This window comes from Cottoperca gobio, chromosome 10, assembly GCF_900634415.1.
Source record: "Cottoperca gobio chromosome 10, fCotGob3.1, whole genome shotgun sequence".
Classification (NCBI taxonomy): domain Eukaryota; kingdom Metazoa; phylum Chordata; class Actinopteri; order Perciformes; family Bovichtidae; genus Cottoperca; species Cottoperca gobio.
This window is the reverse complement of record NC_041364.1, coordinates 9,584,976-9,598,398: the sequence shown is the minus strand read 5'-3', so window position 1 is coordinate 9,598,398 and position 13,423 is coordinate 9,584,976. Positions and strand designations below refer to the sequence as shown.

Below are 13,423 nucleotides of genomic sequence, written 5' to 3'. Positions count from 1 at the left end.
TTGATCGAGTATGATGACAGTAAATGACAAAATGGTTTCAAATGAAAAAGAAAGCAAAGAAAAGTCAAAATCAACCATTTATTTTCTCTCTCCGTAAGGATTAGGTCATGACAAACATTTACAAGAATTGTAACAGGGACAATACTGCGAGGAGGATTTAAAATCTCCTTTGTACAAGAGAACAGATTTCAACCCGTCTTCTCTGTGGTTCACCAACTATTCCAGAGGCACACTAATACAACGCAATGCAGCAATCCCTTGACTAAGATTCAGGAAAATAATACCAACACTGGACATAATGACTGAAACAAAAGAACCATCTGCTCGATACACCATGAACTGTAGATGTACGTGTTTCCTAACACGTCGAAGGAGCAAACACAGGGAAGAGTACAAAACTATAAAAAATTAATGCAAAATTGAGATTAAATGATTTTCTTTTTTTTTTAATAGATGAGTGGAGGAGCTAAGTTTAAAATCATTATCTTCTAGCTGCACATAAGAGATGCAACCATCTCCAGTTTTATTGGATGACGGCTCGTTGAATGTCATCTTTATTGGCAAAACCACATGGTAACATGCACGGCTGTGGATGAATCTTCAGGATGCATTATCGTCTGAAATTCAGATTTTCTACTGGGCTCGAGTGCAATAAACAGTCCTAAACTCTGGCATCAGGTACATTGTAACTATATGGCTTACAAGGTAAACAGGTCCATATAAACTAGAAAGGTACATAAACATATTTCATTCATTTAAACTATGGTACAGCAATATATTGGCAAAAAAGAAAAACTAAAGAGCTAAGTAACTTTATGTAAACAATGGTATGCCACTGTACAGCTTATCCTAACATGGTATTTACAGGTCAAGTTATTTTTACTAGCTATGTCCCGTATACAGAGGGTCAAATGTAAAGAGAGAACACAGGGTGATGACGTACACTGTACGTTAGGCAATTTCAACCATCCCATCTACTTGCAAAGAACTGGATTCAAACCCAACAAACAGCATTTGAATCTACAGACGTGTTGATTGACCCAGTGCCTTCCTCCAAACTCTTACATGTAGAGTTATTTAAAAAACTAAAATCATACATAAGGCAAGGATAGTTAAGGAAGGTGGAGGCATCACATTCTTTGCAAGGGATTACTGATATGATATATATGGGATAAATTGATGGTTCTTTGGGGTAAATGCACTTTTGGAGAGTTTCACTTGTTTGTCACATGTAACAAAAAACACATCCGAGTGCAACAAAGGGGACATGTCTAGTTCTGTCGGGAAAAATGTGCAAAATCTGCTCTAAAGCAAAGTGACAGTGTTGCAAATTCTAATGTACAAGGTACTGGGGGATGAACATGGGTCGTCACGAGAGACAACGGTGCAGAACCCTCATTCCAACATACTGTATATACAAGGCACTAAGGATAAGATTCAAGGGCCACACATCCAGTCTTTGAACAGCCTCTTCAGTCCGGTCGGAATATAGGATATTTGGGTAAGAATTCTATAAGAATCACCTTCAGAGAGAAAAATACAAAAACAAATTGTTATTTTTGGAGAACGGCAAGATGTTTAAACATAACAGGAATGTTTAATTGTACGGGTCATTTCTTAGGACGTTTACTATAAAGAACCATTTAATTTGGTATTTATCCAACTAATTTGCACCATTTATGTTTCGTAGGAAACATTTTACTGATACGATTAGCCACATTCACCATTTTATGAATTAATTAAGTGTTTTAGTAATTTTCCAAGCAAAACTGCCAGACATTTGATGTCTGTAGCTTCAAGGATTTGTTGCTTTTCTTTGTCTTATATGATAGTAAACTGAAAACATTTGTGTTTTGGATTATTGGTCAAACAAAAGCGCACATTTAAAGACGTGTAACCTGCCGGCTCTAGGAAATTATAATGGACATTTTATTATTTATATTTTGATTGATCATTAATCACTAATGGAAATAATCAAACAGCTTATAAAGTTATGCAATAACTATCCAAAAATTCTGTGTTGTTGTGACAGCCTACTTACATATTCCATCATATTACTGCTTTCACATTTTCTTTTACTGAGTTTCCAGTGCAGCCCCAGCTGATGAGAGAAGTAAAGACACAGACACAATGAATGACCATCTCTCTCACTCTCAAACAGACACAAAGACAAAGACACCCACACACACACACACACACACACACACACACACACACACACACACACACACACAAAGAAAATCTGTCTGAAATCTCCGCTTTAGTGTCGGGGGAATTTGGGAGCAGGTCTGTCTGGCCACGCCGGGGTCAAACTGTGGCCAGACACCCTGAAGAGCTTCCTTTATGCCTTTGCACAGCTACTAGCTGTAATTTGTTGCTGCGAGACAAAACTAAATTAACACTGCATTTTACTGCTGACCTCATGGTCCTCTCAGACCTTTTGCACAAGATCTGACTCAGCTCGAGGGACTTATGTGGCAGGTTAGAGTTTGCAAAACAGATTAATGGTCATTATCTGTCACGATGATACTCAACTTACACTGCACACTGACACGGACACTTAAGCACTTTCACACATGTGCTAATGTGCAATTTGTCTTTCTTACCTTGTGGTATAATCGGTTATTTTCCCACTCTAACAACTTGTGAATAGATCGTCTTGTCTGTAGGAATAGAAAACAAATGTGTGTACATTAATGCAAACAAATGTAACACTTCAACAGGTAACAGTAAACCGCTACAGTGTTAGGATTTATGGACTGAACTACCAATTTACCGGCTAGTAATTTCCACTTTGTTGCCATTAATTCTGAGTGGTAACACCACCTTTAAATGGCACACCCTTGAACTGGCCAGGAGAAGAGCTATGTAGTGCAATGTGTCATTTTTACACAGAGCCACTAATTGAACAGGAGTTGTTATTACCCTCTACACTTAGACCAATGCGGCTGAATTGCTATAACAGCCCCTGAGTAATCAGCGCTGATGTAAGGGAGAGTTAAACTGTCCAACTCGTGTCACAGGAGGTCTGGGACTTACTCTCTTGTTGAGGCAGATAACAGGCCATAGACTGCAGCCTACTGTACAGCAACAGCACAGGCAGCCGCAGAGAAGCCACTTCACATTCACAGGCAAGTTCTTCTTCAAACAAGCGTTCACCCTGCTGATGCTGGTTTTGAATTCCTCTGGTGCTACCTAGAAAAGAGAGAGAAAGAATGGATGTGCGGGTACCAAAATAAACCGCTCCTAGAGGCTCAACGCAGTGGGCGGTATTATCAGAAAATTGAAGCAATAGCCAAATTACTAAGTGCAAGAGGGGGGGGGGGGGGGGGACAATTCAAGTGTTTGTAGGTGGTGCTGACATGAAGAGTCCTAATTTCTACAAAGAAAAGATCAAAGAGCTTTAGAAAAATCAACAGGTAGATATTTGCAGATGTTGTGCAGAGATGAGATGAGATCTGTAAATACTATGCCTCTGACTTGCTAACTGAGCTCTAGACTGTTCAAGGCAAGAGGGGACTCAAAGGAGAGATAAGCTCAGTGCCTGTGGCAGCGCCGACCAAACAACTTGAATGGATGCTCATTCCTCTCCGAGTCTGTACGCCATAAAACAGGGGTCGTAATCTTTTATGACAGGATGCAAAGGTCTCTTTGCAAACAGCCAAAGACCTCAGAATAAAGCCCAGCAGGGCCTGATCTGCAACCTTCAATCATCATAATTGTGACCTCATCCATCACATGTCACCCTGGGTCACAATACTGAAGGTACTTTTTATTGCCCCACACTTCCCTCGGCCTGCTCTTACCCCTGCAGCCTTTTTGTGTTTCTGCATCCGACCCAGGAAGCTTTCCTTTCTTGTCTACGGCAGAGTCTTCATTTCATTATTTTATCACCGGGAGCTGGACCCTCAAAAACACTGGGGTCCCCGCCAACTAAGCCCCATAGACGGCTTACTCATTTACAGAGCTGGACAGCAGCACATTCAGGCTCTTTTCTATACACCGTGGTGCGTTACTTGAAATGCAGCTCCATCAGATCAAAACCATTCGGAGAGGTTTGAATGGGCCGGTTTGGGGAAGTTGGGGCAGTTAAAGGACCAAAAGAACAATTTAATCACTGTGGCTTTAATTGCTTGGAATGCCTGCAAGAATGAAGTGCAAGAAACAACTGTACCTTTCCCGTAAGAACAGAGGGAAATTCTGTGTCAAATCTGTTGCTCAGTCCAAACCTGGAAAAACAAAAACAAAATGTGAGCATTGATATGGTCATTTATTTTATCTTAAACTAAGTACAACATCTGCTATTACTATGAACATGATGAGAGCTAAAATAATCCTTTTTTATTACATAATGAGAAATAACATACTCATTCACAAACTATACCGTTTTTTTTAAAGTTTAGTTGACATTTTGAGAAGGGGGACATTAAATCACACACACTTACAAAAGGATGGCACAATAAAGACTTATTTCTATTGTAGGTCTTGATGTAAAAAGAGTAAAGACGCAGAAGTCCAGGTGACTAAGCAATGTCATGTTACCCACAAACCAAGACAATAATTTATCATCAGTAATATCCCTTCAAGTCAAACATCCTAAAAAACTAATTACTTTTTTTTCCAACTAGAATGACGCACTTACACATCCAAGCTTCCCATAAGTCATTAGTGCTTTATTTTACTTCAGCAGCCAGCTAATTCTCACTGCAGACTCCAAGTAATGAAATATTTGGGCATATTATCCTCGTATTTATATTATCAATTATTCAATTTACAAATGATGTCATATATATATATATATATATATATATATATATATATATATATATATATATGTATATGTGTGTGTGTGTGTTCACAGCCTGATATTTGCATAGGAAGGTTTGTGGTTGAAAGGTTGTCATGTCCATGTAGCATAGAATTAGTGTGAAGTTATATTCTCAGTTGGTCTGCTGTTAGAGGATAATGTTGTGCATGTTTGCATGTCTTTCCTGGAAAAGGTCAAAGCTCAATAGTAACTTCGTGAAAAGTAACAGATAATATTGAGTTTTTAAATTGATATCATCCGTTTTTGTTCAAAGTTGGCTATGAAAAGATGCCAGCTGGAACTCAGCATCTGCTAGTTAGGATAATGTGATAGCGAAGTCAATGACAGGGATGAAACTTTTCACGTTTTGCACTTTTTTCCGAATAAAAATCACTGCAGCTACTAAATGACGTCATATTGGGGGACCAGCTCCACTTGTCAACCTAAAAAAGTGCAATCAAAATATAGCGAAGCGAGCTAACATCCCCACGTAAACAATGCTGAAACTTGCAATAAAAACGCTTTAGACAATAATTAAGCCGGTGACATTGTGTTGACTTGGCAGATAACTTTATCATGTCTGGTGATGATGTGTTGGTTTGCTCGGTAAAAACATTACAGCCACAGACTTCAAGCTAACGGTACATCACATGTAAACTTGCCTACCAATTAATAACGGTTGCTAGTTTACCACGTACATGGTTGCCATGGGGACATGGAACTGTGAACATTAGAATATGTCGTAACAATGTTGGGCTCGTGTTCAAACCAACGGTCGCCTTGACAAAACATTTTGCTAACTAATAGTAGTTGTGTTTTGGCGTTAGCTAGCAGGCTAGCATCAGCTAACCAGGCTAAAGGATGAAGACACCAAAACAACAAAGCGTCACGGAGGACAGACTAGAGCGACAAACACGACTCTGCTTACACTGTGATGTGCCCGGCCCCTCGCATCACCACGGGCTCCGGACAATATCTGGGCAAGTGTTCTTCACTCACTACGTGCTCATCCTCTTCGTCTTCCAACTCATAAATGGTATCAAAGTCCGCCATGTTGGGTAGTAAGACGCTCATGACGTCTCCTGCGGCGGGGCTGCGCACTGACGCACGAGCAGGCGCGCGGAGCCAGAGTTTATGAAAAGTGATCATCGCCCCTCTGTGCTTAACTTCATCACCACAACTAGCATCTGACATAACATCAGTGAGACATGACGGATATAGATTAGTAGAACAAATTAGACTCATGACATATTAACTGTTTGTATTATATGTGAAATGATATAGGGCCTATATTATATATTGTAGCGTTTTATTATCATCAGGGAATACACTTCTTCAGACATCATGTGTCAAAGTCAGGAAAAGTCCTCCTCCCAAAATAGCCAGTCTAGCCACATGACAATTAACATGTCACTTCAAGTAATTATGCATGATCCTACACTTTGAAGCAATAAGCCTAAACCTGCCTCACTGAACGAGCAACATAGAACAGACATACAAACAGACTATAGGTTAAAATGTGTTACAATATAGAATATAATTAGATGTAAATTCCCTGACATTGGATGCTAAATGTAAGTGCACCTGCTGATGACAAACTACCTATTTGACATGTGCTAAATAGCTCAGACATGTATATTCTATTTAACAAGGGTTATATTAAATAGAACAGGAGAGATTAACCCCCATCATTTAAATTGTTATAATTATTTGTGAACATTGATTGGTTTTAAATCACAAGCATCATTGCATGTGTACTCTAAAATATATAATTAAAAAGTCTACTATTTTGTTGCAAGATTACTCATTCTATCCAGGCTTTAGAAATTAGCCAAATTAAAAATAGATGAATTGAATTGACATGTCACTCTGTCAATTGCTGTATACAACATTTTGGAAAGCAATAATTGTTGCAGGTCCAAACGTTTTTTCAGGAGCAATATTAATACACATTTCAAATAAGCAAAATAATAAAAGCCATTTAACTTACAGCTTGAAGTGGTTATTTCTAATTGGTCTGTTTTGTACCTACATTTTTTACTTCCAACCATGTGGACCAGCCGATACTGGAGGATAATATAGCTTGCTTGCTGTAGGCCTATAACTGTACTGATAAATACCAAATATGCCACATGCATGAAAGCATTTCAAATACAACACGTGATGCAGTTGTTATTCAAGCTTTGCAAAATTCAGAAATAAGGAAAATGACAGGCGTACTGCAAAAAAACAACATTTTATTTACATTTTGCCATCAAACGACTTTTCTACCCGTATCATTAACAGCTGTTCCCTGCTTTACTAAAGCGGATAATATTGTGCTGAACAACGTGTGTAAATGATTTGTCAAGTCAAAGCCGTTTGTGTGGCACGAGCTACATACAATCCAGTTTAAAACTTCATTAAAAATGTCCCTGAATTCTCATTTTATTCACATACACTTCATCACATACAAAAAAAAAGGATATTTATATCTTTTTAACTCACAAACAATTTAAAGCTTTTAAGTTTGAAACACGTCGATTTTTTCGTTTTTTTAAATCCCCACGTTATTAGAACTATTCTATAAAAAAACAATATTTCAAGAGCCTCCAGCATTTCGTTGCTATAAATGAAATCTTTATCTACAGCTTTGTGCTTCAGGACGTGAGTTCAGATCCTCTGGCTGTCTATCAAGTGTCCTGTCAGCGTGTCGGAGTGCTCAGTTATGTTACATGGTCCGGAGTGAACTGTTCTACTGATTCACAGTCACTTGCTGTATATTCCTAATGGATGGCAAGGTGTTCATTCCCGGAGGAGGGTACAGAGAGTTGTGGATGTCTGAGGGACTGAGAGATCCCGGCACCGGCAGAGGGCTCACTGAACCCGGGTCACTGTGCACAGACCCCCCGCTGCCGTCAGACTGACCCAGCTTCTTCTTGATCATTTTCCTCTCTTTGGCTCTGCGGTTCTGAAACCAGATTTTCACCTAAAGAGGCGCAAAGAAAAGGAAAATAAATTAATATTTTTTAGGCGTGGGCTTCCTCCTTTACTCTCCATGCGTTTCCATAACCCTTAATAAATAAATAACTCAAATTAAAAATAAACAAAATACACAAATAGATACCCCAGGGAAAATGTTTTACTTTAAATATTTAAAAAATACTAAGAATATTGAACATTAAATACATATTGTAGGTCTAATCTCATTGCACCAATTAAAAGCAGCAACTAAAACTAAGTAACAAAAATAAACACATATATTTTCTCATATAATCTACATGTCATTCATTACTAAAATTAAATTAAATATAATGTTCATTAACATATAGATAGGACATTCAAACTAAATTATAAATGTATGCCTTGTATAATAAATACATTTCCATATTCAATTGTCATTATTACTGAAAATATAAAAAAAGCTGTGTATTTCGAAATATCAGGACATTTTCGATAACATAATGTTTGTATTTAAGGATTTAATTATATTTTCAAACATAGAATAATTCATGAATATAAAATAACTAACGCCAATTTATCAGAAGTTAAGGTATCTTGAAAATATATCCAAGGCAAATATATATATATCATTAATGTAAATATGCTAACCAATATGTTGATGATAATATTGACTTTTTTTCTGCAGGCCTCAATTTGTAAGTTTCACGTGTGAAAACAAGCCTACGTGGTTATGTGGTGTCCATTAATGCTCATACATGTAGGCTGCATATTACCTTTATATTTAACTGTTGAAGTATTTCGTTCTCATATAGACATACCTGTCTTTCCGACAGACCGAGGTTGACAGCCAATTCAGATTTCCTCCTGATGGTGATGTATCTGTTGAAATGAAACTCCTTCTCCAGCTCCAGCCTCTGATGGTCTGTGTAAACTACCCTGTATTTCTCCTTCGTTCTTGTTTTACCTGCGAAGGTGACCAGAAACAAAACACACAGCATTCAGATTGTGCTTTTTTTGTTTTGTTTTTAGCTGCCAGGTGGTTAAACTGGAAGATTTACATAGAGGAGGCTGCATGCCAGAACCGGCCTATCTGCACATATTAGCTGCCTCTTAAATATACATCTCTCTGCTTTCTCTACAGATACGCAAATTGAGCTTTTTCATCTTGCTTTGATGACAACTGCAGTACAGTGAATTTCAAACACCCAGCAATCAGATCCTCTACTGACAATTTAAAAAGAAACAAACGACACAGGAGATAAGACAAAGATCTGTAGCGACTGCAGAAATAAAGCACTGTTGGATTTGCCTTGTCTACAGGCCTAGTAGTGTTAACTTTCAATGTATGTAAGTATGAAAACAAATGGCGGATGATTACGAATTGTATTTATTTTTCAAAAGAAGAAAGACGGACATCCATATTCCCACAATAAACTATTAGCTCAATTAATTTATAAATAGAAATGAGCAGCTCTGTTGTATTCTAGGCCTTCATAATTAACAAATACTCGATTTGAGGCTGTAATTCACGCCACTGTAAATGCCTACAGTTTGTACTACGCCATGTTTAAGACGCTGGCTGTGAAAAACGTCACTCTTTCCGGTAATATAACTCTTGGAGAGGAAGGGAGGTTGGTGCATATCAAAGTGAAGAGGTGTTAAAAGCAAAGGCCACCGCCTGGATATGACGGATAACACTCCAAACACCAAACAATGTGACAGGGAAGTCGACCTCACATCTCCAGGAATAATGACATTAACATCACAACTGGGCCTGGCGCCGATTCCTCGCACCTTTTTTTATTTCCACCACAGGAGAGAATACAGTAGACTGAGCTGCTGGCCTTCAATACATTTTCCCATCACAAATATGAGATATGGAAAGGATGTATGGACACGTTTGACTTATTCTCTCTGCTGCAATTCATTATTATTATTTTAGGCCTATTCAATTATAGACTTATACATATTATCGTTCTGTTTGCACCGATATCCACACGTAAGCAACCCGCATAAGGCAAGTGTCAAAATATCAGAGCTTTCTTCTGTTCTTCTGTCAAGTTTTTACTCACCTTCACCTTTGACATTTCCTATCAAATATAACAATTATTGGCCTGTTGAAGCTCAGCCCTTGTTTTTAATTAAAACAATTCGATAGGAAAATGTATTTGAAATGACATGGCAACGCGGAAATACGATCTGGAGTGCGCAAAACGTTTTTGTTGCAAAAACAAGGTAATCGAATAACATTATTTTGGCACAATTTTTAAGATGATGGGACTCACCTGTAGAAGATGATTGTGCAGTTTTACTCATCCACTGGAATGAATTGCGCCTTTCTCTATCAGGAGAAAGTTGTGCAACGTTAACGTTCTCCGGCGGCGGCTGTAACACCGCAGATCCTGGAGGATGCATGTGACTGTACTCAGATGAGCAGTAAGGGACCTGTCCGGGAGAGGAGTTGTTCATGGGTGCAGGAATAGTATTAGGTGGTCCCAGACTATATGCACCCCAGTCTTCCCGTGGAGCGCCATAAGTGGCTCCCCAACTCCCTGTAGACTGTGCGTGCGTATCCATGTTTGGCACATGATGGTATCCAGTAAAGTCGGGGTACTGAGGTGTAGACACAAAGTTCTGTGGAGGCAGATTGATGCTCGATCTTCTTACTGGCCCTTGGTGATACATGCCGGTTTCTTTATCCAAAATGTATCCCACATACATGATTTGTACAAAAAAACTATTAAATATAATAAAAACAGCAAAGGGGGTGATGCAGCCTATTCTAAGGCGACATTGTTGCCTTGAAACTGTTAAAAAACAATCCTTCTGCTGTTTATGTAGTCCAAATGGGTTCCCAGTGTAAAATGCGACGTAGTTCCAGTCTGTCTCCAGTCTCACATGATGTGTCTCTGTTGACAAAATGGTAAAGGTATACTAAGGCCGGCCTGACGTCAGCCAACTCTTCAACTCTTGGAGATTTGCATTCAAATGAAAGTGACCGGTGCTGCCGGCTCAGCAGTCCCCTTGCGCCTGTCCTGTAGCGCGTCATCACCTGACAGTGGGCCTATCCCGAGCAGGAGCTCTCCACTCCATGAATAAATTAACACCAGGGCCTATCAGCTGCACATGCTGCACTGACCGGCAATAAACCGAGGCAACACGTCCACAAACTCACCAAGCAAAAATGGCCTGAGCGTAATTGCGCACAGATTTATTTTATTAGCATTCACTTTCCAGAAACAATAAACAGAGTCAGAGCAAACCATATTATAACAGAATATAGTCAACAACTTGCTTTGCACATTAGTCCTAGAGTTGTATCTTTTCCAACTAAATCCAGAACGAACAACACGTTTAAAACGCTTTTGGGTTATAACTCTCTTATTTTGGGAATTCAACTGTTTTGCAACCACGCTTCACGCCTAAATTCCGTTGTATTTGTTAAGATATTCACTTGCAAACGAGGTGCAAAGTATGAGTGACCTTTTCTTGAAGCAAGCCGGACCTTTCGTATCCCGTGTTCACACCTCAAGGTCGCACTTCACAGCTAATTCCGGTTACAAGGAAACTCCAACAACCCCCTCTGTGACAAACAGCGACCCTCGACACATCAGTCACAGCCGTCTCCTGAAGTTACAGTGCATTTATTTTTTTGTGATCGTGTCTAATACGTGTCATGAGTCTCAGGGAAATAAGTTAACTGAGTTTTAAAAAACCGAGCTTGGACACTTAGTCACTTAGTTTCTTTACATTGACACTCGGTGCAAACATGAACTGAAAACTGTATTTGGGCTAAATTCAGTTGATGAAACAACAAATTCACTGAGCATTAATCTGAAAATGCCTGACATGTTTAGGAGTAATTTCACAATGCACCTTTTCCCTCAACAACTCAATTTCAGGCCCAAATCTGAGCTATACTCTTGTGCATGTGTTGATCATCAACGCTGGATAACACCATTTAAGGAGCACATACTTCCTATTATTGTCATATTTCACCGTGGTATGTTTAAGATTAATTTGGCAGGTGTCTGAGGCGTATTTATCAGAGCTGACTTATTGGCTAGTCATAAATGCAACTGTTTATTGTCCACAAATGTTTATGAGACAGTCTAATCGAGTTTGCCTCTGACAGTCCACAGCCAGTCACTTCTCTGATGTGTACATGACTGTCAGCCAGCTGTCTGCTTAGAGAAAATATCAAGTGTGACACAGTCTCTGTTGGTTTCCTGGCTTTTTTTGGTGGCTTCAACAGAGACTTTACACTGTGGTGCAGTGTCCAGCTGCCACAAACACTACTAAACACAAATAAAACTGTGTCTGTCAGAAAAGCATAAAGGAATGCCTTTCCTCTTAAATGAGCATGACTACTAACAGTTTCCTCTCAGGGTGATGTATAAGACTCCATGCATCCTTTTGAGAAGAATTGACTTATTGAGTAACTTCATGGCTTTCACATTGTGCATAAGATGTGATTTGGTAGTTTCCCCCCCTCAGTTGTCATCCACTGTAGACAGCACTACACTGTACTGACACTCAGGTTACTTTGTTCTGTCTTGTAGTTTCCACAGTGAGTAGATTATTCAGATTCATTGCTGCCCTCTTGTGGATTTCTGCAGAACAACAGCTGCTGGTGATTGTTGAAATCTGTCTGACCACCAGGGGTGGAAACTAACTAACAAACTAACTACATTTACTCAGGTGTTGTACTTAAGTACAAGTTTGAGATATTTGTACTTTACTTGAGTACTTCCATTTCATGCTACTGTATACTTCTACTCAACTCAGAGGAAAATATTGTACTTTTACCCCACTACATTTATCTGATACGTTTCTAGCTATTGTTTGGCAGATTCAGATGATAAATACCAACTAAGATCAATAGATGGTAAATGGTAACGGTAAATGAATTACATTTATACAGCGTTTTTCCAATCTTTGCGATCACTCAAAGAGCTTTACAACACATGTCTGCATGCGACCTCTCACCTCCTGAGCCACAGCCGCCCCCAAATAAAATATGATGTAATAATTCACAAGCTAGCTGTATACAAAGTAATTAAAATAAGCTGCAACATTAAAGTGATGAACACATTAATGCATCAGTAATTATAATCCAATACATATTTTGTTTTATTAAAAAAACATAAAAAATGACACAACAGGAATAATTGTTTTATGTCATTGTAAATAAAATGTAAACATTTAAAATCCTAATTTATATTACATTATTCTGAAATGGGACATCTGTACTATAAGTATTTTCTGTACTATATTAATACTATATAATATTAATATAATAATATATATATATATACAGTATATATACATACATACATATATATATATATAGTTTTTTAAGTATTTCACACTGTAGTATTGCAACTTTTACATTTATAAAATATGTGGGTACTTCTTCCATCACTGCTCACCTCTCACTGGACTATTGACCTCCAGAGGGCAGCCTCCACCAACAAAAACATTCAAAGATGTCTACCATATTGTACGCCACAGTCAGAGTATTACAAAATGCATTATACAGGCAATGTATTCTGACAGGATGTTACTGTAATACTAAACTATAAGATCCACTTTTACAAACTGCTCTCCCACTGATTTTAGGTAATAAATTAAAAACAGACAAACTGTCCAATTTAAAATGATATTTTCTTT

The 13,423-nt window shown here is 38.4% G+C and overlaps 2 protein-coding genes across 3 annotated transcripts; both read right to left on the bottom strand.

Moving 5' to 3' along the window:
* Positions 1-64: 64 nt before the first annotated feature.
* chic1 (cysteine-rich hydrophobic domain 1) lies at positions 65-5,913 on the bottom strand. The gene is made up of 6 exons (XM_029442415.1): positions 5,736-5,913; positions 4,175-4,229; positions 3,040-3,195; positions 2,607-2,663; positions 2,042-2,101; positions 65-1,523 (listed from the first exon to the last, which is right to left on the bottom strand). Exons 1-6 carry the CDS (start codon positions 5,879-5,881, stop codon positions 1,473-1,475), a joined length of 525 nt encoding a protein of 174 aa, XP_029298275.1. The 5' UTR covers positions 5,882-5,913; the 3' UTR covers positions 65-1,472.
* Positions 5,914-7,310: 1,397 nt separating this feature from the next.
* On the bottom strand, positions 7,311-10,734 carry cdx4 (caudal type homeobox 4). Of its 2 annotated transcripts, none has more exons than XM_029441913.1 (3): positions 10,036-10,734; positions 8,524-8,714; positions 7,311-7,775 (listed from the first exon to the last, which is right to left on the bottom strand). In XM_029441913.1, the coding sequence occupies exons 1-3, from the start codon at positions 10,469-10,471 to the stop codon at positions 7,542-7,544; spliced, it is 861 nt and encodes a 286-aa protein (XP_029297773.1). In that variant the 5' UTR covers positions 10,472-10,734; the 3' UTR covers positions 7,311-7,541. The 2 variants fall into 2 exon arrangements, with proteins under 2 accessions (XP_029297773.1, XP_029297774.1); XM_029441914.1 differs by having other exon boundaries at positions 8,569-8,714.
* Between the last annotated feature and the right edge of the window lie 2,689 nt (positions 10,735-13,423).

Bases quoted from the DNA above. Each gene is read 5' to 3' on its own strand.
- chic1 (XM_029442415.1), bottom strand. From the start codon at position 5,881: ATGAGCGTCTTACTACCCAACATGGCGGACTTTGATACCATTTATGAG. The intron at 3,196-4,174 runs GTACAGTTGTTT...TCTCTTTTCTAG, and splicing joins CCTCTGTTCTTACGGGAAAG to GTAGCACCAGAGGAATTCAA. The intron at 1,524-2,041 runs GTAAGTAGGCTG...TTCTCTCTGAAG, and splicing joins GCAGTAATATGATGGAATAT to GTGATTCTTATAGAATTCTT.
- cdx4 (XM_029441913.1), bottom strand. From the start codon at position 10,471: ATGTATGTGGGATACATTTTGGATAAAGAAACCGGCATGTATCACCAA. The intron at 8,715-10,035 runs GTGAGTCCCATC...TCACCTTCGCAG, and splicing joins TGCACAATCATCTTCTACAG to GTAAAACAAGAACGAAGGAG. The intron at 7,776-8,523 runs GTAATATGCAGC...GCGCCTCTTTAG, and splicing joins TTCAACAGTTAAATATAAAG to GTGAAAATCTGGTTTCAGAA.